The sequence below is a fragment of the Bactrocera dorsalis genome, chromosome 4, assembly GCF_023373825.1.
Source record: "Bactrocera dorsalis isolate Fly_Bdor chromosome 4, ASM2337382v1, whole genome shotgun sequence".
NCBI classification, from domain to species: Eukaryota; Metazoa; Arthropoda; class Insecta; order Diptera; family Tephritidae; genus Bactrocera; species Bactrocera dorsalis.
Window position 1 is genome coordinate 71,488,958 of NC_064306.1, and position 27,685 is coordinate 71,516,642.

The 27,685-nt window shown below is 39.1% G+C and overlaps 1 protein-coding gene, 1 long non-coding RNA gene and 1 pseudogene across 2 annotated transcripts; all 3 read right to left on the reverse strand.

Annotated features, from left to right (window-relative positions):
* Nucleotides 1–3,716: 3,716 nt before the first annotated feature.
* Nucleotides 3,717–8,635, reverse strand: LOC105223039 (uncharacterized; annotated as a pseudogene).
* Nucleotides 8,636–20,535: 11,900 nt separating this feature from the next.
* Nucleotides 20,536–22,236, reverse strand: LOC105223037 (uncharacterized). Its single transcript, XR_007422504.1, has 2 exons — nucleotides 20,926–22,236; nucleotides 20,536–20,843 (listed from the first exon to the last, which is right to left on the reverse strand). It is a non-coding gene; the product is annotated as an uncharacterized LOC105223037 (long non-coding RNA).
* A 508-nt stretch (nucleotides 22,237–22,744) lies between these two features.
* LOC105223004 (uncharacterized) lies at nucleotides 22,745–25,982 on the reverse strand. The gene is made up of 4 exons (XM_011200588.3): nucleotides 25,153–25,982; nucleotides 23,412–24,463; nucleotides 23,202–23,356; nucleotides 22,745–23,104 (listed from the first exon to the last, which is right to left on the reverse strand). The coding sequence occupies exons 1-4, from the start codon at nucleotides 25,541–25,543 to the stop codon at nucleotides 23,044–23,046; spliced, it is 1,659 nt and encodes a 552-aa protein (XP_011198890.3). The 5' UTR covers nucleotides 25,544–25,982; the 3' UTR covers nucleotides 22,745–23,043.
* Nucleotides 25,983–27,685: the final 1,703 nt, after the last annotated feature.

Below are 27,685 nucleotides of genomic sequence, written 5' to 3' on the forward strand. Positions count from 1 at the left end.
ACTTCGGCGGTCTAAAAGTCACGTTCTTAAAATATAAAAACACAACTCCGCCTTTTCTTTCGCATTTCCGCTAAAAAGTTGCGCCCTCCTTCCTGGCCACACAATTAAATTTACATTCGCTCATTTTGCAGTAGTTTATACCGTTATATGTCAAAAGTGAAAGTAATAATTCAATCGCCAAAATCCGCACTCACTTTTTGTGGCAGTGCACTCGTAAAATATATACTGCCCCAGCATATGCCAAGATAACGGGCTGTCTAGACAAGTGCGCTGAAGAAAGTTCCAAGTTTATGCGCCTGTATGTGTGTGTGCGTGTGTGTATGTGCGAGCGCTTAAGGGCCACGTAAAATATAAAGTTGTTACTAACAAAATTCGGAAGCCAAGATAAAGAGAAGAAAGTTGCAATGCAATCCGCACCAACACACACAGCGCATTTTACTTTACTTTGTATGCAGTTGCCGTTATCATAGCTATTGTAAGCGGTAGTTGAAAGGACGCTAACAGTTAAGGTATTGGTGCTTATGTATGTGTGTATATGGGGAGCCAGCTATTTTTCAGACAAAAGTCTATGCGCAAGCAGCGAAAATCATGAAGAGAGTTACGTATACGCAGTGCAGCACAATGAGTTTCTAGTGACGAGCTTTATTAAAAATATCGATTTTTGCAGTTAACATAAGATTAAACTAAATTTGGTTAGCAAAATACATGACTACTTTCGGTGTCAGGTTAAAAAATTTTAGTTGCGTAAAAAAGCGGAGTTCTGCCACAGTCAAAGGATCTACTCTTCATATTGACTATAAAATCAAACGCACCCAACTCAGCCCCTCTTAGTCCATTTATTGATGAACTACTGTAACATAGTAATTTGACTCTGATGAAACAGCAACCAAACCTTTCACTCATAAAAATTTAGGCACCAAAAGAATAGCCAACAAAAATTCGAACGTCGCTTCCTTTTTTGGTTTTCATTCCCGGCTTTGTTCAAAGTGCTCGCGTTGATTTTTTTCTTTTCATCTATTATGCCTCATTGCATCAACAACAACAATATTGTGCCATTCAATGCGCTGCTCTCACTTCACTTCGCTTCACTTTGCTTTCTCGCCATTCATACTTCCATCACTTCGCGAAGTGAAGCCTCCACGCGACCGAACACAAAGTAGCACAAAGTATCGCTTTTGTGTAACCAACGACCTTCCACCGACTTAGTTCCCGTTTCGCTTTTGTTGTTTCGCAATTATGGCTAAATGCCTTAAGCACCCACTACACTTAGCGGCAAGGAAATTGGAACAAATGTCCTACTCGCGGCGCAAACGAGACGAACCACAAAGCGCACAACAAAATACAGACACTCGAAAAATTATTAACAAAGCTTATGTTCATGGGCCGCCCCGTCGTCGAGCGGTATTGGCGATTACAAGCTGTAGACATTAGCTTCAACATTGCTGCCTGCGGCGACACTTTGTTCACATTACGTAACAGTTGCAAAACAAATTCGCCCGAGAGCTGGGGGGAGATGTTGGTAAGGTTAGGTGACAATTAGCGGAGTATGAAAAGCATTGCAGAGGAGTTAGGCTGGTTTCTGTATATAAGGGAAAGGTAATATTATTTATATTTTCCGTGTATCAAAATAAACCGTAGTATTATTTAGGTTGCCTTTCATACAAAGTAATTCCGAGAATTGTGCACATTTCAAGACTATAGGGTCCTCAAGAGCTTCCTTATAACATTCCGAATTTCTCTTTTACAAATTTACTAAGTATTCATTATACAAATATCAGGTCTCTTGCCTATCAAGATTACATTTATCCTCTAATAAAGCTTTACTAACATAAAAAAATTTTCTTTGTTATTTTCCGATTTTGAAGATTTCAGCTAACAACATACACTATGGAAGTAATATCCCAAGAATATTAAAAAGCAAGAATAAACGTTGCATTTGACTTCATCAAATTCAAAAAATCCTTCACAGTTGAATTTCTTAAAGCAGTTATATACATACATACATAACTAAATCCGAAAATGATTTGCTAATTCGTTTTAGCCATTGTTTGATATGTATACAGATTCTTCCAGTCATATTGAGATTACCTCAGAGCTGTGGTGTGGAGCTAAATTAGTAAAACAAAACTGCTGTATCAAACTAGAAAGGAATCACGACAGATAACTAACACATCAGGGCTAGCTCAGGGATCTATTCTATACCCAGACTTGTAGAACATTAGCTACGCCGCTATACTAAAACTCAAAAAGACACAAGAGTCCTACTCAATTGGCCACGCGGGTGATATTGCAGCAGTAATACAGCAAGAAATAGAGAGAACAGCGAAGAAAGGTTAATCAGGACGTCATACGCCCGCAAGCATGGCTCGTAAACTACCTAGGCTTAAGACTGGACCGCAGACTAACTTTCTGGGTACAAATCCAGCACGCCGTAGGGAAGGCAGCGAAAATCACCTCTAAAATTAGCAGACTAATGGCCAACATAGGGGGATACAGTCAAGAAAAGAGAAAACCCCTAATCGACGACAACCAGCGTATTACTCTACAGAGCTGAGATAAGGACAGACGTGCTTAAAAAGGAAAACCGGCGTAAAGTAGTGGTCAGAATACATCGCACCGCAGCCCTCTGAATTTTAGCCTACCGAACAACATGCAATATCAGTCATAAGAGGTAATGCTCAGATTAGCCTTCTAGCACACGAAGGGAAAAAGCTTTGGGAGCTAAAGAAAACGGAAAACGGCGGTTGACCAAATAAACGCGGACAATTTAATCAGTGTCATGCTGAAGAGTGAAGCAAACTGGAGGATTATCCAGAAACTCGCAGCAAAAAGCAGGACCAATGAGAAAAATGGAACGCCACCCTGAAGAAATTAAAATATGGTTCACTGGTAGACACATACTGCTGCTGTGCCGACAGTACTGATTATGCGAAAAGCATTTACCATCCCATTGTCATCAAAAAACTATATAGATTACTTAATAAGAAAAAAAGGTTATTTTATGAAGATCTTTTACGAAAGTTGATTGGGTACTTTGTATGGCAGCTTGTATGTATATACTATAGTAGGCTGACCCGGTTAACTTATTCAAAATTTTTAGTTATGCTAAGATAATTATCTATGCAAAGTTTCATGAAGATATCTCGTCAAAAGAAAAGGTTTTCCAAACAGGAGTTCAGTTTGATCGATCGCTTTGTGTGACGGCTATCTCCTATAGTGGTCCGAGGTTTGCAGTTTGGACAAATGAGCAGCTTTTTGGGAAAAGAAAGAGCGTTTGCAAAATTTCTGATCGATATCGCGAAAACTGAGGGACTAGTTCCTATACATACATACAGACGGATAGAGGAATAGGCGCACGCACAGGAAGACACACGGAAGGACAGGCGAATGTTGTTAATTCCACACAGCTCCTAACGCATATCATTCAAAAAGTCATCAGAGTCTCCGATGTTGCCGTCTGGGTGTTACAAACTTCATGGACTTTTTTCGGATTATAGAAATCAAGCCTTTTAAAACAATATATATTTTCTTTCAAATGCAAAAACAAAATATTTCTACTTTCAGGTGTCCCTTAAAGTTTTAGCTCCTAGCGAACAACCTTTATTAAATGAAATGCCCGTTGTGCTCTTCCGATTTTATTTCTACTAATAAACCACAACTTTTATAGAAAAGTTTCGATTTCTCATTTAATCTGAATTTTGGCATATCAAATTTCCCTTTCAAAATCCTTGCCACTAACCATATGCTGATTTGAAAAACTGAATTCATTCTGCATTGAGTATTACATCGCAAATCGATTACAGCCACCGCAGGGACAACAACAAACTGCACCGCTTGTCACGTAGCGACAGCTTCCGTTATTTGCCGAGCTCGGTTTGATTACGAAAATAAACAGGAAATTGCTTACCAAATTTGTTTACACTTCAAATACCTGTCGAATTTGGGCAAGCGGCCACATGAACTACACGCTACACACACTAGAGTGGACCAGGGTTGCACTGCGGCTCTCTTTCGTATTGAATTGTAAGCCTAAAGCAGCGCGAACGCCCGCTGATGGCGATGTGCTGGCTTGCTGGCATCAAGGGTTGTGCACACCAAATTCGTACAGGTCGCTCAGATCGCACGTAGCCATTGAAGGGTTAGTCAAATCAACAAGAAATAACAAAAATAGTTCATTTAAAGCAAATTCAGGCACTAAGTGTTTATAAAAATATATTCTGAAATTTTTTAACCACAACTTCTAAGGCATAATTTAATTTATACCGGAAGTGTGAACCGTTACATTTTGCCTCCGCAATGGCAGCTTTAGTTTGACGCGCATTTAACTTTGATTTCAAATTCCGTTTGATCCGGGACCATGTTCATGCTAAATTTAATTTGCATCACACCAAATGAAAATGAGAAGGTATTAAATTAATTAAAGGGTGTCCGAATATGTTTGTAGTCATTGAATGCTCACACGGAAAATTTCCTTTTCAGCGAGTCGCCCTGAACATCCGTTTGACTCACAATGTCCTCCTCTTTTTTCAAGTAATCTTCTTCGGCCTCTACATACTTTCTTGTTACCGTTATAAATTTAAGCCGAAAGAAAACCAAAAGTTCAGTATTTTCAGTTTCTGGCAACGCCTTATTAGCTCAAGTGACCCCTCCACATTCACTTGTCGGCAGCCGTCGAGTTGTAGCTCTTCCAAATTAACCAAATCTTTGAAAACATCTAATGATAGAAAGCCTGGCATAGAGGCTCTGCAGAACTTCAAACGCTGCAAATTTGTCAGCTCCGAAATTCTTAAGAGATGTTGCTCAGACACGTAACCGTCGCAAAACACCAATTCTTCCAGCTGATTCCTCTTGCACAATTCGTCAAAGAACAGCATGGCATGTTGGTTTCCGCATGCTTCGTATGAATTGGGGTCCTCCAAACACAGCTCACACTCATGACTGACAAAATCCCAGAGCTCGAGCTTTTTCAGTTTCGGCAGCGTGCCGATCAGTTGCCAAGATTTACAGGGATTAAACTCAGTTACAAGCTTCTCGACGTTTTTCAGATTTTCGACCAACTCAAAGGCATACCTATTCGAAAGCGTTCGTGGGTCGTTGGGCATTACGAGCGTCTTCAGTGAATTGTGGTAGGCTATTTGCAGCAGATTTTCCGGATCGAAGAATTTGTTAGTGTGTATGTGTAGCTCCGTAAGACTGTTGAGATCTATCAGACTGCTGCCTAGAAAATTTCAACAACTGTGCCATTAAACGAGCTTGTAAGGTCTCCTATTTTGGTTCCATATATTAAACTGGAACTGTAGCTTGTATTAAATAAAAATAACTTGGACTTACAGGCAACTTCTTTCTTTCGTGATCAAAAATCATTCACCTTCTTAGCTACTCACCGCTTTTATGTTTCTTAGCACTTGACTCATCCTACTTAAAAACTTATTTTATCATGTATACCAAAGAGCTCAACAGTACACCGTTAACTTAATAATACAAGGTGTGTTCCAAAGTAAACAAGACTAAAACAAGTAAGGAAGGGCTAAGTTCGGGTGTCTCCGAACATTTTATACTCTCGCATGATAAAGTGATAATCGAGATTCTGAGAGATTTACCGATATTTTCGGTGAAAAATTAGGTTAGGAACTGAGTTCTTCGTGTTCGATATCAGGGACCTTGAAAAGTTATAGTCCGATCACGACAATTTTTCCACAAGGGATACCTCAGCTCCAATACTGTCTTTGTGTAAAGTTTTATTCCGCTATCATCATTGGTTCCTAATGTATATATTATACAGAGAATTCATCAGATGGAATTCAAAGTAGCGTTATATTGGAAGAAGGCGTGGTTGTGAACCGATTTCACCCATATTTCGTACATGTCATCAGGGTACTAAGAAAATATTATATACCGAATTTCATTGGAATCGGTGGAGTAGTTCCTGAGATATGGTTTTTGGTCCATAAGTGGGCGACGCCACGCCCATTTTCAATTTTTAAAAAAAGCCTGGGTGCAGCTTCCTTCTGCTATTTCTTCCGTAAAATTTAGTGTTTCTGACGTTTTTTGTTAGTCGGTTAACGCACTTTTAGTGATTTTCAACATAACCTTTGTATGGGAGGTGGGCGTGGTTATTATCCGATTTTTTCCATTTTTGAACTGTATATGGAAATGTCTGAAGGAAACGACTCAATACAGTTTGGTTGACATAGCTATAGTAGTTTCCGAGATATGTACAAAAAACTTAGTAGGGGGCGTGGCCACGCCCACTTTTCCAAAAAAATTACGTCCAAACATGCCCCTCTCAAATGCGATCCTTTGTGCTAAATTTCACTTTAATATCTTTATTTATGGCTTAGTTATGACACTTTATTGGTTTTCGGTTTCCGCCATTTTGTGGGCGGGGCAGTGGGCCGATTTTGCCCATCTTCGAACTTAACCTTCTTCTGGAGCCAAGAAATACATGCACCAAGTTTCATCATGATATCTCAATTTTGACTCAAGTTACAGCTTGCACGGACGGACGGACAGACGGACGGACGGACGGACGGACAGACAGACATCCGGATTTCAACTCTACTCGTCACCCTGATCTTGGTCCCTGATCCCTGACTTTGGTATATATAACCCTATATCTGACTTTTTTAGTTTTAGGACTTACAAACAACCGTTATGTGAACAAAACTATAATACTCTCCTTAGCAACTTTGTTGCGAGAGTATAAAAAAAAACAGAAAAAATGGTTTTTTCGGCTAAATCTATTTATTTCATTCAAAATAGTCTCCTTCTGCTTCAATACAGCTTTTTTCACGGTCCAAAAGCATGTCGGCGAGTGTTTTAGCTCGTTGGCTTTCGTAAGCCCAAATGTACGGTCGAAATGCTATGAATCGATGTTTTTAGATGTTCAATTCCATTTCCATGAATTTCAATGATGATTTCGGTTGATTTTTGATGAATTCACGCACAGTTCGATGGAAGTTCCGGTGATCACGGATTTTGATTGGCCCACATGTTGATCGTCATTTATGTCCTCACAACCACTTTGAAAACGTTGAAACCACTCTTGCGCTCTGCTACGGGATAGGCAATCATCGCCATAAATTTGTTTCATCAATTAAAACAGTAAAAGTTTTACCAATTTTAAAACCAAATTTAATGATGGTTCTCTGTTCGAAGCTCACTTTCGCACCGATAACACAAATATACTGACACTGAAATGTCATGAAATTCTCAATGGATAACTCGATAAAGATAGCAGATTCTAACGCACCGGTCGACATATATGTAAATGGCGCCACCAGGGGCGCTAGATTCAAAAAGTCCTGTTTACCTTGGAACGCACCTTGTACATAAAGACTCAACCTGAAGTAGTTGACAAAAATCACCGCAAAAGATCCCTATCTTTTGAAAACTAGTAATGCAGCAGCTGACATCGAAACCGAACCGAACCTTTAAGGTCGAGCTCTCCAGATTGGATAAAGAATCGAACCTAATGGATCTGGTTACAATTAATTTAGGACGAAATATCCTAAGTTATTGAAGAGCAGTCAGTCCGCACGCGATAAAAAATTTGACTTTATTGTATGGTCTGATGCTCCACTTTTCTCCTGTTCACTTAAGGGTTTAATAGTCGACCCTTATAAGAATCCACTCCTCCCCTCTCATTACATATGTAGCAGTAAGACCCAACTACAGACATTAACTTCACAACTAAGCTCAATATACCTCAAATAATTCGATATCTTCTTCCAAATCTTATACATAATATGGAGCTTACCTCTCAAGTTATAAGTGCCTATACAGATCAGTTTCTTCAGATTTGGCAATGGTAAAAGTTCAGCCAAGAACTCGTCGGTGAATGAAAAGAGCTTCGCCTCTTCAATCTCCTTATGGCAATCACGTAGTTTGTTTAAAAAGACTTTCGTACATTTTGATTTCGACAAATTGAGTGTCTTTATGATGCTCAGCGGAAACTCGCCGGTGCCGACGAGATGACCAAAATTTTGCGCCAAATTGTCGTTTACTTCAGCCCAATTGTGGAAGTATCGAAAGTAGATATACTGAAAACGTTTACAAACATTAGCCCAGCGGTATTCCTGCACATCGCGGTCCAACATTTTGCAAATCCGTATCAAGACCTCATCCGGTAGTTTAAGTATGGAATCCATTTGGATATCTTAATTTTGTGTCCCTAAAAGCTGCGCAGCATTTACTGATAAAATATCGTCAAACTTTATGTTATTGGCATTTATGGCGCAATGTTTCAAGATCAAATCTGTGTGGTGGGAAATGAGCTACCGCTTGAGTGCTCTCACTCAAATATCACGCTCTGTTGGAAATCGCGTGTTTATTTACAAGAGTTGGACTTTATCGTGTCACTAAAACACAGCTCAATAATATCTGTCAACTTGCTTCCCGGTATAGTTATTAGATCACCGATAAAACACCACAATTTGATACACTTTCACATTTCAAACTTTCAATGCTCTGTTCTTTATATTGAGAATTAATCAAAGTGCAACAAAACGCTACTTACACCCTTGGCTTTCTTTCAAGAACTAAATCAAGTTGCACATACAGAAGCTAACTTAAGCAGACTTTACTAGTTTTTGCTGATCGAAGCGAACGGCGATTCAACTACGAGAGAGCTATGAGTTTTAGTGTGCAGCTCACCTCAAAGCGCTCTCATAGAAGGCTCGCCGGTCACTGTGATCAGCAATATGCACAAACCAATATTCACAAATCATTAATGATGCAGCGCTTGTTGAGCTTTTTGTTGTAATTATTCCGATGCAACACGCTATGAGAGAAGCACTGAGCGGAGAGTAGCATTATTCTCAGTAGGTTATTGCGAATTTCCATACCACATATTGAATAATACGCGAGTGGCCGTCAGCCCTTCGAAAAGTCGTGGTCAAACTCAACTCTCAATTTTCGCTGGAATTATGCCGACTGAACGCAGTTTCTCCCTTCTAACAAACATTTATGTGAATATACTATTTATATATGTTTGCCATTTTCCTCCTCCTCTAACCAGTGGATTTCCCAAGAAACACCTTTATCATAGCTGCTAGTAAAATTCTATGAGAGTAGAATGACTCAGATTGATGTTTTATGGGAATTAATGTTAGGTAAGGCGCATACCCCAGCAAACTGGTTGCGTGACTGCTTCATAGTGGGTTAGGAAAATTATAAAAATGTCCATTTCTATTGATATGTTACAACTCAAAAGCTTAATTGCGCAAATCACACAATCTTGGTGGCTTTGTGTGGAAAGTGGCGCCGTCTTGTTGAAACGAAATGTCGGGCGCCATTGATGGTTACATTCTCTCCGCCATCATTTTTGAAGAAATATGGACCTATGATTGCGCCGTTCCCCAAACCACACCAAACCGATATTTTTTCAAGATGAAAGGACTGCTCTTAAATCTATTGAGATTGCTCTTCGTCCCATATGCGGCAATTTTGCTTGTTTACATACCCATTGAGCCTTAAATGGGCCTCATCGCTGAACCAAAAAATCACCAAGGTCCTCATGTATACCCTCAGCTACGGGAGCTATATTTTATTCACTGCGTGCTGGACGTTTTGTAAACGTTGTTCATTCGTAAGTCTTTCTACAATAATAATATGACAGCTTGACACGACTCAAGCGCGATCTGTCGAAATAAGCTATTGAAAAAAGACTCTCTACTTGAATCACCCGTTATTATTCTGAGAAAATGGAAAAATAGAAATTTTGCTTGGCATTGCTTTTTCGCGTGAAAAAATACTACTGAAGCCAAGGTTTGGATTGATAAACATGGACTTTGCACCTGACAAGTCTGCCGTTGGAAACTGGCTTGCTAGGTTCAACGAGACAAGATGAGCAAAGAAGGCAATGCACCCAGTAGACACCCTAAAGAAGTTGTTACCAAAGAAAACATATAATAAATTCCAAAATATTTTTTTATGACCGTAAAGTGAAGTTTTTGGACAATGTTTGGGTATGAGAAAGTTCTGTCCAAAGTGGGTAGCGCGCGAACTCACTTTTTACCAAAAATAACGACGAGTTGATGATTCGGAGCAGTGTTTGGAGATGTTCAAGCATAATGTGACAATGAATTCCGTTTGAAAGACGAAATCGGCAAAAATCCTTGACTTGTGCTTCGAATTGCTTCCGCATCCACCGTATACTTCAGATCTGGCTCCCAACGACTATTTTCCGGTCTCAGAAAAGTTGGACGGGGATAATCAATACATCGCTCTTTTCCTTATGGTAGGTCAGGAACTTTTCAATTGACCTGCTATTTGCAAGCGTAGACAAAACTATTTAACACGTTTCATCTGGAAAGTAAAGGTTTACGGTATTTCATACACAAATGCATAAACTCCATTAAAATATTGATATTTTTCAAGTGTACTCTTTTAAAACAGTTGGTGAAAAATTTTACAGTAATAACACTATCATAACAAAAAGTATTAATTCCATATTGAATGATATAATATATGCATCTATATACATATATAAAAATGAATCCCTTTTTCCCTTGGTCAGGGCATCACGAGTGAATGGCTGGACCGATTTCACTAATTCTTGTTTTTGTATTTGTTATTATTAGGTTCTTATGAAAGAAAAAATTACGAAAGTTGCCGGAAAATCCCCAAAACTAGCCCTTTTCTTTTTCCCATACAAACGTTTATTTTGTACATATACATATGTACATATGTATGTATAAGTAAAAATAAATGTTTATTTGTTAGTAACGCTAAGGCTCGAGAACGGATGGACCAATCTTTATGAAATTTTCAGAAGTTGTTCGATATGGATCTGGAAAGGTTTAGAAATAAAAAAAAACCTTATACTTTTCATAAGAAAAAGTCGAAAAATTGGAATTTTCCAAAAAGTAACTTTTTTCCAAACAATTTTTTTTCTTTTGTTTTTCAATATTTTGATTTGTAAATTATTTGAATCGTTCAATTTCGGTCGCTAGCTTTTTCATTCCGGCTATTTAAAAGAAAAATTATTGAAAACTAGCTGACCCCGCAGCCGTTGTCCTGCGTGAAATTATGTGTTTTGAAATGAAAAGAAAAAAATTCATATTGTGTTGATAATAACATATTTGCGATTTTTTAAATATATTTTCAATGTAACGCAGCTTGATAAACAACATTTTTTGGTTTCTGTTCCGGTGCGTAAATTTACAGAGAAGACGGTTTTCCAACTCGTCAGAACGCCACGTATATCTGGCCGTGTGAAAAACATAGCATTTCTAAATTTATGCCACCCACTATAAGACTATCCCGTTGTTGAACTGAAATGGCCAATCGTTAGAACTCAAAAAAATCCGTAGTATTCTGCTTCTTATATTTGATAGGTGCGACACAATTAGATTGCGTAACATCATAACGACAGATCCAACTTTGAGACGCAAATGATGCGGTGGCACACCAAGCCTCTCCAAAGAATTTCGAAATTCAACTGGATAATTCACGGTGTCGTCTTCATTGTCAAGACGATCGATCGATTTTTATGACCGCAAGTCTCCCGGAATTTGACTTTGAATCTTCCAGTTAAGGTCAAACATCGGTATTTTGGCAGCTAACATTGCTCGTGCACTCAAGGAATCGTACTTACGATAATTTGGCCAATGTTCGTATAAACATTCGTGATGAGTCCATTTTTCGTGAATTGATAAACGGCATATGGAATTGATGTCAAACCACCGGAAGTATCAACCGGTATTGCCCCATTTCCAATTCTTAGATGTAAAATGTCTTCGGCAATGTAATTTTTGGTCGTATCCCATAATAGATGCGGATTTGCAGGCTGATCATCGCGAAAAGTGTGCGAACTTCAGATTATCATGTTTTAGCAATTGTAATTACTGGCATGATTCTCAAAAAGTTGCACACACCGTACCAATGACTGAAATGAATTTTAACCGCGTACATTAATCAATAGCAACCGATGATAGAAACAATCGTCGTATTTCGGGTGGATTGTGTAAATTCGTCCTAATGCATTAGTTGAGAACACACCTGGACGCCCATCTACTGGTTGGCCTTGCTTTCTGCGTAACTATTTCTTCGACGATGCATTTTATTTATAACATCAAGACATTTCCGAATAGAGGAAGTTCTCACAAACGGTTCACTGACGAAAGTTGAGAATAAACTCGTAAATGTTAATTTTGTTGTTGGCGGTGTTTCCACTGTATTCTCTGGGTTGAAATAGACCCTTTGGTCATTCTCCATATTAACTGCAAGACGCACAACAGTCGGAAAACGTTCATGAATTGCAAAAGTAAATATCCTACAAAGCGCTTTATTGCAGTTCACGTAGCGATCGTATCATCCATCGATTACACCAATCTGCAATACTTAATATTGATATGAGTTTTGAATGGGAAAAAGACAATAATGGTGAATATATAGTACGATCCATGTGTTGTCGACATCGATATTCACTCTTCTAAATTGAGTGCTGAATGTTCTGCCCTTGTCGTCTGGTGAGCGACGCCGATATCCACTTTCCATCATTTCTAGTTTGTGTTTCCGAAAGAAACGTGGATAGTGTTTCGTGCATTTATTGTCAGACATACAAACCGAAGTGGGATTCTGGTGTCCGCAAGGTCCATGAACCATATTAGTTTTCATCACTTCGTATAATACTGGATCTTTCTCTGCATCAGGAATTTCCGCAGAAATGAGTTCATTAATTTGATCTGGTGTAAAAACCATCCACCGTCCAAAGAAGAATGTGTACGTGCGACAAACCTCTCTTTTGCCACTCAACTGAGTACATCTAGCATCTAACAGCACCATATATACGTTTCTTCAAGATAAAGTCCATCGAAGCCATAGCTTGAAAAGTCTTGCTGTGACATCGTGACGATCGCTTGTTGATTGACCGCGATCCATAATACCGCACGTATATCATCGCATCCTGGGAGTACTCGGTCATGTGCCTTGGGCTGCTAATGTAATCGTATGTTGATACCAAAAAAGAACGTCGACCGATATTAGCGCGACCTCTTCGTGGCATTGTAACAAATTTCAATCTATAATTAATGACTTTGTGTGCAGCCCACATAACATTTTCACTGAATAATTTTCAAAAAATTTTGAAGCAAACGACAAATTTGAACGATTCAAATACTTGAAAAACAAAACAAAAAAATTAAAACAAAAAATTTGTATGGAAAAAAATTCATATTTTGGAATTGTCCAATTTTCCGACTTTTCCTCAAGGAAAGCATACAGGTTTTTTTTATTTCTAAACCTTCCCCGATCCACACAGAACATTCTCTGAAAATTTCATCAAGATTGGTTCAGTCGTTCTCTCAGCGTTACTAACGAACAAACATTCATTCGTTTGTATGGGAAAAAGAAAAGGGCTCTTTTTAGGGGTTTTCCGGCAATTATTCGAAATTTTCTTGCCGTAAAAACCATCCTTGAGCCTCAACGAACATTTTAAAAAAAGAATTGGCAAAATTGGTCCAGGCGTTGTTGAGTTATGCGCTTACCAACACATTTTGCGATTCATTTTTATATATAAGATTATTCAATCAAAACTTTAGGTGTGTTTCAGACCAAGGGGCCTATTCTGTATCTCGATTCGAAAGTAAATTCTATTCGAATTTGACATTCGACTCGAATGTGTTTTAGCATTCTGTAAAAAAAGTCGAATTCAGTTTATACATAAATATGCGAAAGTTGTACCACCCTGTGCCAGTACTTTCGAATGCTACATGTCAAAATAAAATGAAATAAAGTTTAAATTTATTTGAAAAATATGGATTCCCTTGCATTGTGGATGGAGGACGAGGAAATTATTGAGGAAAGAATTACGAGAAGATATATAAGAAATGAATTTAATATTATGGAATTATCGCAAAAGAGGTAATTTATTTTTATACTCTCGCAACAAAGTTGCTAAAGAGAGTATTATAGTTTTGTTCACATAACGGTTGTTTGTAAGTCCTAAAACTAAAAGAGTCAGATATAGAGTTATATATACTAAAGTGATCAGGGTGACGAGTAGAATTGAAATCCGGATGTCTGTCTGTCCGTCCGTCCGCCTGTCCGTCCGTTTGTGCAAGCTGTAACTTGAGTAAAAATTGAGATATCGTGATGAAACTTGGTACACGTATTTCTTGGCTCCATAAGAAGGTTAAGTTCGAAGATGGCCCACTGCCACGCCCACAAAATGGCGGCAACCGAAAACCTATAAAGTGTCATAACTAAGCCATAAATAAAGGTATTAAAGTGAAATTTGGCACAAAGGATCGCATTAGGAAGGGTCATATTTGGACGTAATTTTTTTGGAAAAGTGGGCGTGGCCCCGTCCCCTAATAAGTTTTTTGTACATATATCGGAAACTACTATAGCTATGTCAACCAAACTCTATAGAGTCGTTTTTTGCAGGTATTTCTATATACAGTTCGAAAATGGAAGAAATCGGATAATAACCACGCCCACCTCCCATACAAAGGTTGTGTTGAAAATCACTAAAAGTACGTTAACCGACTAACAAGAAACGTCAGAAACACTAAATTTTACGGAAGAAATGGCTGCACGCAAGCTTTTTTTAAAAATTGAAAATGGGCGTGGCGTCGCCCACTTATGGACCAAAAACCATAACTCAGGAACTATACGACGGATTTCAATGAAATTCGGTACATAATATTTTCTTAACACCCTAATGACATGTACGAAATATGGATTAAATCGGTTCACAACCACGCCTTCTTCCAATATTACGCTTTTTTGAATTCCATCTGATACCTTCTCTGTATAATATATATATATTAGGAACCAATGATGATAGCGGAATAAAACTTTACACAAGTACGGTATTTGAGCAGAGGTATCCCTTGTGGAAAAATTGTCGTGATCGGACTATAACTTTTCAAGGTCCCTGATATCGACCACGAAGAACTCAGTGCCTAACCTAACCTAACCTAATTTTTCACCGAAAATATCGGTAAATCTCACGGATAATGAAATCTCGATTATCACTTTATCATGCGAGAGTATAAAATGTTCGGTGACACCCGAACTTAGCCCTTCCTTACTTGTTACATATGTATGTGTTATAATCGGTTATAAACTGTTTTTACATTTGGGATTATAGCTTCATACAAAACTTTAGACTTTCTAAGGAAGCCTTTGATTATGTCTTAAGAGGCATAACTGAAGAACTAACGGTACCTATAAGATCCACGGCAATAAATCCAGCTATAAAACTTGCTGCTACTCTAAAATTCCTTGGTCAAGGGGGCTATCAACATCAAATAGGGCAAGACCGGTTTGCAGGGTTAGCACAGTCCACTACATCTAAATGTATTGCAGAAGTTTTGAACGCTATTGAAAAAACAATGTGTCCGAAACACATAAAATTTGAAATGAGCTCACAAGAAAAGCGTGAAACTAAAAATTATTTTATTCAAAATTTGGATTACCAGGAATAATAGGTTCTGTTGATGGAACTCACATCCAGATGGTTAGACCAGTAAAAGATGAACATCTCTTTTTTAATCGAAAGCTAAAGCATAGCGTCAATGCTATGGTGGTAAGTGTATATTACGACATTTTATTCAGACTTATACTTATACTTTATAATTATATTTGTGACCATAACATGTATATAAGAGCTGTAAATGTAGTTTATGGTGGAGGAGCGCATGATGCCCACGTATGGAGCCTTTCAAACGAACGACAATATATGCTATCCAACTACCAAAATGGAGATAAATCTTCATGGTTAATTGGTCGGTGATTTTATTCAAACCGCTTGTACGGAGGATGGAGTCATGTGTAGAAGTTCACGCAAGTGAGGAAAGTTCTCTGATCGCCATTCACTTGGGAGTGGCCAGAAACGATTCTTTTACATATGACTCAAGCAGCTCACGACTTCCGGTCTTTGACCAAGTATCCTCTGGGTAGCCTAAGAACATCCGTTTGAAGGCGAGCTAGCGTGAGAAGGCGAAATATTCCCTAGTTAGGGTTGTGCGCTGGGTTTGGGACCCAGCCACGTAAAAAAAAAAACACCCCCAATGAACAGGAAACAACAGCCTCGGATGAGAAACCCCCCTTTTGATGACGACCATGGCAAACGAAATAAGGACTACGAATTGAGGGCATGCACCTGGAATGTCCGGTCCCTTAATTGGGAAGGTGCCGCTGCCCAGCTGGTTGATGTCCTCGTGAAAATAAAGGCTGACATCACCGCCGTCCAAGAAATGCGATGGACGGGACAAGGACAGAGACAAGTAGGTCCTTGTGACATTTACTACAGTGGCCATATAAAGGAGCGCAAGTTTGGTGTTGGATTCGTGGTGGGAGAGAGACTCCGTCGCCGAGTACTATCATTCACTCCGGAGAATGAACGTCTAGCCACAATCCGCATCAAAGCGAGGTTCTTCAACATATCGCTGATTTGCGCCCACGCCCCGACGGAAGAGAAGGACGATGTGACCAAAGATGCCTTTTATGAGTGCTTGGAGCGCACTTATGAGAGATGCCCCCGCCACGATGTCAAAATCGTGCTTGGCGACTTCAACGCCAGGGTGGGCAAAGAAGGTATCTTTGGCACTACGGTCGGTAAATTCAGCATCCACGAGGAAACATCCCCAAATGGGCTGAGGCTGATCGACTTCGCCGGGGCCCGAAATATGGTTATTTGTAGTACTAGATTCCAGCATAAGAAGATTCATCAAGCTACCTGGCTGTCTCCGGATCGAAGAACCACCAACCAGATCGATCATGTTGTGATAGACGGAAGACACGTCTCCAGTGTTTTAGATGTGCGTACGCTCCGAGGTCCTAACATCGACTCGGACCACTATATTGTTGCAGCCAAAATTCGCACCCGCCTCTGTGCAGCAAAAAACGCACGCCAACAAACACAAGGAAGGTTCGACGTCGAGAAGCTGCAATCACAACAGACAGCCGAACGATTTTCTGCTCGGCTTGCACTCCTGCTCTCTGAGAGCACTCGTCAACAACTTGGTATAAGGGAACTGTGGGACGGCATTTCAAACTCCTTACGTACAGCTGCAACCGAAACCATTGGTTTTCGGAAAGCGCCAAAGAACAGCTGGTACGACGAGGAGTGCCGTGTCGCAGCGGAGAGAAAACAGGCTGCCTACCTCGCAACGTTACGTTCGACCACAACACGTGCGGGATGGGATAGATACCGAGAGTTGAAGAGGGAAGCGAGACGCATTTTTAGACGGAAAAAGAAAGAGGCCGAAATGCGTGAGTACGAAGAGCTTGATGAGCTGGCCGACAGGGGTAATGCTCGAAAATTCTACGAAAAGATGCGGCGGCTTACAGAAGGTTTCAAGACCGGAGCATACTCTTGTAGAACCCCCCAAGGTGATCTAGTAACCGATGCCCAGAGCATACTTAAATTATGGAGGGAACACTTCGCCAGCCTGCTGAATGGCAGTGAACGCACAACACCAGGAGAAGGCGAACCCGATACCCCAATCGATGACGATGGAGCAGACGTTCCATTGCCCGACCATGAAGAAGTTCGAATAGCAATTGCCCGCCTGAAAAACAACAAAGCGGCAGGGGCCGATGGATTGCCGGCCGAGCTATTCAAACACGGCGGCGAAGAGCTGATAAGGTGCATGCATCAGCTTCTTTGCAAAATATGGTCGGACGAAAGCATGCCCAACGATTGGAATCTAAGTGTGCTCTGCCCAATCCTTAAAAAAGGAGACCCCACAATCTGCGCCAACTACCGTGGGATTAGCCTCCTTAGCATCGCATATAAGGTTCTGTCGAGCGTATTGTGTGAAAGATTAAAGCCCACCGTCAACAAACTGATTGGACCTTATCAGTGCGGCTTTAGACCTGGTAAATCAACAACCGACCAGATATTCACCATGCGCCAAATCTTGGAAAAGACCCGTGAAAGGAGAATCGACACACACCACCTCTTCGTCGATTTCAAAGCTGCTTTCGACAGCACGAAAAGGAGCTGCCTCTATGCCGCGATGTCTGAATTTGGTATCCCCGCAAAACTAATACGTGTAAACTGACGTTGAGCAGCATCAGAAGCTCCGTCAGGATCGGGAAGGACCTCTCCGAGCCGTTCGATACCAAACGAGGTTTCAGACAAGGCGCCTCCCTATCGTGCGACTTCTTCAATCTGCTGCTGGAGAAAATAATTCGAGCTGCAGAACTAAATAGAGAAGGTAACATCTTCTATAAGAGTGTACAACTCCTGGCGTATGCCGATGATATTGATATCATTGGCCTCAACACCCGCGCCGTTAGTACTGCCTTTTCCAGACTGAACAAGGAAGCAACGCAAATGGGTCTGGAGGTGAACGAGGGCAAGACGAAATATCTCCTGTCATCAAACAAACAGTCGTCGCACTCGCGACTTGGCTCTCACGTCACTGTTGACAGTCATAACTTTGAGGTTGTAAATAATTTCGTCTATTTAGGAACCAGCATCAACACCACCAACAATGTCAGCCTGGAAATCCAACGCAGGATTACTCTTGCCTACAGGTATGTCGAGATATACGACGACATTGACATAGTTCAGCGAATTAAAAAACAGCGGCTACGCTGGCTAGGTCATGTTGTCCGGATGGATGAAAACACTCCAGCTCTGAAAGTATTCGAAGCAGTACCCACCGCGGGAAGCAGAGGAAGAGGAAGACCTCCACTCCGTTGGAAGGACCAAGTGGAGAAGGACCTGGCTTCGCTTGGAATACCCAATTGGCGCCAGGTAGCGAAGAGAAGGAACGACTGGCGCGCTGTTGTTGACACGGCTATAATCGCGTAAGCGGTGTCTACGCCAGTAAAAAAGAAGAAGAGCTTGTAAAGGGTGATTTTTTAAGAGCTTGATAACTTTTTTTTTAAAAAAAAACGCATAAAATTTGCAAAATCTCATCGGTTCTTTATTTGAAACGTTAGATTGGTTCATGACATTTACTTTTTGAAGATAATTTCATTTAAATGTTGACCGCGGCTGCGTCTTAGGTGGTCCATTCGGAAAGTCCAATTTTGGGCAACTTTTTCGAGCATTTCGGCCGGAATAGCCCGAATTTCTTCGGAAATGTTGTCTTCCAAAGCTGGAATAGTTGCTGGCTTATTTCTGTAGACTTTAGACTTGACGTAGCCCCACAAAAAATAGTCTAAAGGCGTTAAATCGCATGATCTTGGTGGCCAACTTACGGGTCCATTTCTTGAGATGAATTGTTGTCCGAAGTTTTCCCTCAAAATGGCCATAGAATCGCGAGCTGTGTGGCATGTAGCGCCATCTTGTTGAAACCACATGTCAACCAAGTTCAGTTCTTCCATTTTTGGCAACAAAAAGTTTGTTAGCATCGAACGATAGCGATCGCCATTCACCGTAACGTTGCGTCCAACAGCATCTTTGAAAAAATACGGTCCAATGATTCCACCAGCGTACAAACCACACCAAACAGTGCATTTTTCGGGATGCATGGGCAGTTCTTGAACGGCTTCTGGTTGCTCTTCACCCCAAATGCGGCAATTTTGCTTATTTACGTAGCCATTCAACCAGAAATGAGCCTCATCGCTGAACAAAATTTGTCGGACGTAAAGCGCGAAACACATTTCGAACCGAACACTGATTTTGGTAATAAAATTCAATGATTTGCAAGCGTTGCTCGTTAGTAAGTCTATTCATGATGAAATGTCAAAGCATACTGAGCATCTTTCTCTTTGACACCATGTCTGAAATCCCACGTGATCTGTCAAATACTAATGCATGAAAATCCTAACCTCAAAAAAATCACCCGTTACTTGCATTTATATATAGTCTAAGGTGATTCTGGATATCCATTAGAGCCATGGCTCCTTACGCCTTACCGCAATGCAGAAGAAAATTCACTAGAAAGTTTGTACAATGAAAAATTTACAAAAGCAAGATCAATAATCGAGCGTGTATTTGGAATTTTAAAAAGTCGTTTTCGATGCCTGTTGTCCTAAAAAAGTTGTTAAAATTTTGAATGTTTGTTGTGCCCTGCATAACATTTGCCTCATATACAACATTGAAGCACCAACAGTAATTGAAACTAATGAAGAACGATCTAATTTTGCTTTACCCAACGGTGATCAAAACGAGTTTTCACGAATTGCGCAAACAATACGAAACCGAATTAAAATAAGCTTGCGTTCATAATTTAAATAAAGTAACTAAAAAGCAATCCATTTATTTCATTTCTTTCAAATATTCATTCATTTCAATAAGTAAAATTAACGGATATTAACATTTAATATTTGTTCCTTGATTTTAAGTTTTGCAATTCTTATATTGTTCCTTTCCCTGTCGCTTTTAATTTTGTATTCATGCTTTAACTTTGCAAACTTTAGTTTTTGTCTTTCTAGTTCTATTTTTTCTTCATTTTGTTCAACAAGTTTTTTATTATATTGAACTAAAGATTTTAAATTGTAATTCACGTCTTGTAAAATCTTTGTACAATCATTGTGAAACTTCATTTGCCCGTCTACTTGCTTTTTCAATAGATTTTTTTTACTTGCTGTACGTGAGCGCGCAGTGCTACATTTTGGTGACGTTTGGGGCGATAAGGTGGTGTAAAAGGTGGCAGTTCCTCTAAATTTTGTAAATCACTTATGTTATTATGAGTGCTTGGATCCGTGGTTTCACAATGGTAGCTTTGTGTGACTTCACTTGTTCCCGCACCGAACTTTTGAGCATCTACCATCCCATCTACCGCTTGGTTTATCTGCAGTAAATCAAATGCTCCTAATTCAACTGCATTGAATGAATAAACTTTTGCAGGCCCACCACCTGTCCCCGACATATGCAACTTATTTTTTCGAGCTTTGGCCTTAATGTTGGTTTTGTAATCTGCCCAAACCTTAAATGCAAAAAAACTAAATAGAAATCAAAGCACAGGTAACGTATAGTAGCAAAATAATTTTGTTCACACAGAAATTTACCTTTTTCCACGAAAGCATGTCCCGTATGGGTGGTCCATCTCCATTTAATTTTTCACTCAACCGCTCCCACAAATGTTTACTTGTTTGTTTAGCGTCGGCACATTTTACGTAGTCTTTGGCCAAGTTTGGATGTGCTTCCACACACTCCACCATTATTTCAAATTGGCTTTGTTTAGTGTGCTGACTTTTGCAAACCGAGTCCCTATTAAAAATTATATTTTTTTTAAACTTATCTATAGTATAATATGCAATAAAACTTATTAAAATACTTACATTTTTTAAAACGTCTTTATCCTACAACTCATAAGCTAACGAATATTTTATACGAAACTCGAATACATTTGACAATCAAATTCGAATTACATAGTTGCAAATTTTCTTAATTCGGATTCACTTTTCGAAATACAGATTGAAAATCCGAAAATAGAGTTACCGAATACAAAAAATTCGAATTCGAGCAAATTCATTTTCGAATCGAGATACAGAATAGGCCCAACTATTTAAATTATTCTGACTCCTAACAAAAAGCTTAGCGGCACCACGAAGAAGCTGTTTGCCATAAACAAATCTCTGAAGATCATTCCATTTTACTATTTCTGCATTATTTTCAAATTCGCTTACCCTCCCTCGAATATCTACAGACCCTTTTCCTGAAAACACGTTAACACAATCTCCTAAATCTTTTAGAGTAAACTGTTGTTGTTGCACGATAAACGGTGAGGACCGTAAGTTGGTGGTTCCACCTACGTCTTCGTAAACTGACTGGTTGAACTCTTCGTCACTAGCCCTATTTCCCGATAAGTCGTAGTGTTGGATAAGTCTTTCCTGAAGATCACGTTTTTGACCTGTAGCCGAAATACCCAATTCCCTCAACTTTTCTCTCAGTCCGGTGACAGTTAAAGTCGTTATTTCGTTTAAGTCCATCTTAGTATTAACATTATGTAAGGGTATACTTATAACTTTGGCAATATAAAATTATCTTAGAAGTAGTATTTATATTAATTTTAATTATAGATTTGATTCGAGTTTTCCTTAGCAAATTATTTTTACTTTTACAATGCTGTACTTCTCTTTTTCTTTACAAATTCGTTTTGTTTGTTCTTTTAGATTAATTTTAATTTGGTTCAAATTCTTCTTAGCAAATTGTTTCTTTGAAATTATTCTTCTGGAAAAAGTTTTTACATTTTCTTTTTTTAAAAACTTCTTTTGATTAAATTATTCTCTTTATGATTCAAACATTTTTTTATCCTTCTTTATATTACTTCTTTTCTTTGAAAATATTCTTCTGATAATTTAAAAATTTTTACATCTTCTTTTCCCTTGATGCTATCACGTGAAACTCCACGATGACGGTCAGCACCACCTTTATTTACTTTTTACTTCGTTCCAAACACTGCACGCTCTATTAAGATTTTTCTTCATATATCAACCCAGATATACGCCTTACGCCTCCACGACGTGTCTAATAACAGGCTTAGATGATCCCTTGATGCTATCACGTAAAACTCCACGATGACGGTCAGCACCACCTTTATTTAAACTTTTTCCGATTCCTGGTTGAGTCCCCAATTTGTAGGATGTAACGGATTTTATTTAAATATTGTATAAATTTTAGATATTACAAATTATTTCAGATACACTTTTATGATTTTATACCGATGGGTTGTTGTTCGCTTGGCTGTCCGTTCTCGAATGGTTCTTTCTTGTCGCCTAGCGTTATAACGCTTCTAAGAACTCAACGCAAGCATCCTAACGCTTCGTTGAGTTTTTTGTTCCAGTCCATGGTTGTATTTTTCTCTTCGTCGTGTTCAGTAACATAGTCGTGTTCAGTAATATAGTCGTGTTCAATAACATAGTCGTGTTTAATCTACACTCGACACCATATATATTATGGAAAACATCAAGGGTTGTAAACACCAAATTCGTATCGGTCGCTCAGATCACAGGTAGCCATTGAAGGGTTATTCAAATCAACAAGAAATAACAAAAATAGTTCATTTAAGCCAAAAGAAGGCACTAAGTGATTATAAAAATATATTCTTTAATTTTTCAACCATTTCTTTTGAAGCATAATTTCAGTTATACCGCAAGTGTCAACCGTTACATTTTGCCTCAGCTTTAGTTTGACGTGCATTTAACTTTGAATTCAAATTCCGTTTGATCCGAGCCCATGTTCATGCTAAATTTAATTTGCGTCACACCAAATGAAAATGTGAAAGTATTAAATTATTTAAAGGGTGTCCGAATATATACTTATATAGTCATTGAATGCTCACACACGGAATTTCCTATTCAAGGAGTCGCCCTCAACATCCGTTTGACTCACAATATCCTCCTCTCTTTTCAAATAATCTTCTTCGGCCTCTACATACTTTCTTGTTACCGTTATAAATTTTAGAAATGGAAGCGGTTTTTCAAGAGTTTGAAATGTCTAAAAACAAAAATTAATTAGTGTTATTCCGAATGTAATACTACAGCAAACTCACCTGAAAGATCTCAGGACTGTGGAATGTCAAGGTCAAAGGTTCCGTTGATGGCGGTTGTCTTTGGCTTAAGATATCATTTGCCTCCGTAAGAAAGTTCACAGTTATGCCGAAAGCAAAGCAAAAGTTCAGTATTTTCAGTTTCTGACATCTCCTTATTAGCTCAAGTGACCCCTCCGTATTCACTTCATAACAGGCAACGAGTTGTAGCTCTTCCAAATTAACCAAATCTTTGAAACCATCTAATGATAGGGGTTTTGGCATAGAGGTTATGCAGAACTTCAAACGCTGCAAATTTGTCAGCTCCGAAATTCTTAAGAGATGTTGCTCAGACACTTTACTTTCCCCAAACACCAATTCTTCTAGCTGATTCCTCTTGCACAATTCGTCAAAGAAGAGCATGGCATGTTGGCTGCGGCATGCTTTGTGTGAATTCAAACCCGGCAAATTTGTCAGCTCCGAAATTCTTAAGAGATGTTGCTCAGTCACTTTCCTGTCGAAACTCCACAATTTTTCTGGCTGATTCCTCTTGCACAATTCGTCAAAGAAGATGGCATGTTGGCTGCCGTATGCTTTGTATGAATTCAAACGCTGCAAATTTGTCAGCTTCGAATTTCTGTTGATTTTCTGATGTAGCTCAGACACTTTCCTCTGCCAAATCACCAATTCTTCTAGCTGATTCCTCTTGTACAACTCGTCAAAGGAGGGCATGGGATATTGGCTTCCGCATACTTCGCATGAATTGGGGTCCTCCAAACACAGCTCACACTCACAACTGTGGAAATCCCAGAGTTCGAGCTTTTTCAGTTTCGGTAACGTGCCGATCAGTTGCCAAGATTTACAGGGATTAAACTCAGTCACAAGCTCTTCGACGTTTTTCAGATTTTCGACCAATTCAAAGGCATACCTATTTGAAAACATCTGTGGATCATTGGGCATTACGAGCGTCTTCAGTGGATTGTGGTAGGCTATTTGCAGCAGATTTTCCGGATCGAAGAATTTGTTAGTGTGTATGTGTAGCTCCGTGAGACTGTTGAGATCTATCAAGCTGCTGCCTGAAAAATTTCAACAGTTGTCCCGTTAGACGAGCTGTTAAGCGCTGCTATTTTGTTTCCATATGTTAGACTAGAGCTGTCGCTTGTATTAAATACAAATAACTTAGACTTACAAGCAACTTCTACCTTTCGTAATCAAAAATCATTCATCTTCTTACCTCTTTTATGTTTCTTAGCACCCGGCTCATCCCACTTAGAAACTTATTTTATTATGTATACCTAAGAACTCAACAGTACACTACTACCTTAATAATATCTAAGGACTCAGTCTGGAGTGAGTGACAAATATCCCTTCAAGAGACCACTATCTCTAAAAAAATAGTAAGGCAGCAGTAGACACCGAAATCATTGGACTAAACAACCAAACTTCCTCTAACGTCCAGCTCTCCATATTGGATGAAGAATCGAACCGAACGGCTATGGTTACAAATTAATTTAGGACAAAATATCCTAAGTTACCGAAGAGCAGTCAGTCCGCACGCGATAAAAAAATTTGACCTTATTGTATGGTCTGATGCTCCACTTTTCTTCTTTTCACTCGTGGGCTTAAAAGTCGACCTTTATAAGAATCCATTCGTCCCCTCTCATTAAAGATATAGCAATAAGACCCAACGACAGGCATAAACTTCAAAACTATAGTTCGATCTCTCCTTCAAAATCTTATATATGTTACTTAATATGGAGCTTACCTCTCAAATCATTAGTGCCGATGCAGATCAGCTTCTTCAGATTTGGCAATGGTAAAAGTTCAGCCAAGAACTCGTCGGTGAATGAAAAGAGCTTCGCCTCTTCAATCTCCTTATGGCAATCACGTAGTTTGTTTAAAAAGACTTTCGTACATTTGGACTTCGACAAATTGAGTGTCTTTATGATGCTCAGCGGAAACTCGTCGGTGCCGATGAGGTGACCGAAATTTTGCGCCAAATTGTCATTTAATTCAGCCCAATTGTGGAAGAATTGAAAGTAGATATACTGAAAACGTTTACAAACATTAGCCCAGCGGTATTCCTGCACATCGCGGTCCAACATTTTGCAAATCCGTATCAAGACCTCATCCGGTAGTTTAAGTATGGAATCCATTAGGATATCTTAATTTTGTTTCCTTAAAAGCTGAGCAGCATTTACTGATAAAATATCATCAAACTCTGTGCTATTGGCATTTATGGCGAAATGTTTCAAAATCAAGTCTGTGTGTTGGGAAATGAGCTACCGCTTGAGCGCTCTCACTCAAATATTATGCTCCGTTGGAAATCGCGTGTTTGTTTACAAGAGTTGGACTTTATCATCACAGCCCAATAATATTTGTCAACTTGCTTGACGGTATAGTTAATAGGTCACCGATAAAACACTACAATTAAATACACTTTCACATTTCGAACTTTCAATGCACTACTCTTAATATTGAGAATTAATTAAAGTGCAACAAAAAGCTGCTTACACTATTGGCTTTGCTTCAAGAACTAAAGCCATAAATAACTTGATCAGAATTTCTTATCTTGCTCTCTCGCTTGTCAGCTGGCAGGGCACCCTGTGCTGGCAACAAAACACTATCAGGGTGCCGTCACCCAGCAGTTAGTGAAAAAGGCGGGATGCCAGAAGGGCAGCGCTATAATTACTTGACGAAATTAGTGGGAAATAAAATTTCATTGAACTGTGCGAACATATTTTGGCAAAATAAATGTTTATGTAAATTAACTAATGATTTTGCATTTTAGAATTATATATGTATGCATTTTCAAAGTGTTTAATTCAGTGTTTTGTATAATTTATTATATACCCAATCTAATATTTTTCAGCAGTGGCATCATTGGCAAATGTTATAAAAAATGCGAGTTTTGACAGCACTCTTTCGAATCAAAGAGTCTCGTATCATATTATCCATGCTAAAGCTAGTTGCACATACAGAAGCTAACTTAAGCAGACGTTATCAGTTTTTTGAAGTGACCAACGAATCATCTGGGAGAGCGCTTTGAGGTGAGGCTCTCACTGAGACTCACAGCGCTTTGTAGTGAGACTCGCATTATTAGCAGAACCAGTGAAAAATGCAAAATCGTGGCCCGAGACAACTGGCACGATCTATCTTATGGGCGCGCAATGTAACTGAACAGTGAAAAACGCTACTCCCTTCTCTCTTTGACGTGGGATGACGTGACAATTCACGACATTTGGATTTTTGCCGCAGAAACGGCGCAGCTGATTGCTCTCTCACAACGCAGGGTTGCCAATATCGATATACTGCAGTAATTATCAACTTTTATAATTCAATCTGTTCAATACGATGTTCGTATGTTTGAAATTTTCTTAAAATAACTCAAAATCAGAGTGGAATGCTATTATTTATAAATATATAAACTATTTTTAATAGTTTGTGTTCAGTTTTAATATTTTATATTGTAAAAAATTGTAATTGAAAACATAGATGTGCTCAAAACTATATATGCGTATTGGGCAATGGCAACGTTGTTCAAATGAAAACAAACAAAGATGGCTGATTTCTGCGTTTTTACCACGTTTTTCACTGTGCACACATTTTGCCGTTGTGGAAGGAAAAGGAAGGAAGGCAGTAGCGTTTTTAACGGGTTCTGCTATAAGACTCACAGTACTCTCGTAGATGATTCGCCTGTCACTTCCATCAGCAATATACACAAACCTATCATTAATGATGCAGCGCTTGTAGAGCTTTTTGTTGTGATTATTCCGATGCAACACCCTATGAGAGCAGCACTGAACGGAGAGCAGCATTATTCTCAGTAGGTTGTTGCGAATTTCCATAACACATATTGAATAGTACGCGAGTGGCTGTAGCCCTTCGAAAAGTCGTTGTCAAAATCAACTCTAAATTTTCGCTTGCATTATGCCGATCTCCCTTCCAACAAACATTTATGTGAAAATACTATACTATATGCTTGCCAATTTCCTCTTCTTCTAACTAGTGGATTTCCCAAGAAACACCTTTATCATAGCTGCGAGTAAAATTCTTTGAAAGCAGAATAACTCAGATTGATGTGTTATGGGAATTAATGTTAGGTAAGGCACGGATCTCAGCTAACTGGTTGCGTGACTGCTTCATAGTGCTTCAAGAAATTGGGTTAAAAACATCAATTTCTATTTATATGTTACAGATCAAAAGCTTAATTGAACTTCTAACGGATTTTTTAAATAAATCTGTTTAGATAAATCAGCGACAAAGAAGATTATGGATTACAGATATTCAAAGTGATT

What these genes read in the sequence shown, in the direction of transcription:
- LOC105223004 (XM_011200588.3), bottom strand. Translation starts at nt 25,543, where the DNA reads ATGGATTCCATACTTAAACTACCGGATGAGGTCTTGATACGGATTTGC. An exon ending in ACAGTCCTGAGATCTTTCAG is followed by an intron (nt 23,357 to 23,411) that starts GTGAGTTTGCTG and finishes TTTTGTTTTTAG; the next exon opens with ACATTTCAAACTCTTGAAAA. An exon ending in TTGAATAGGAAATTCCGTGT is followed by an intron (nt 23,105 to 23,201) that starts GTGAGCATTCAA and finishes AATTAAATTTAG; the next exon opens with CATGAACATGGGCTCGGATC.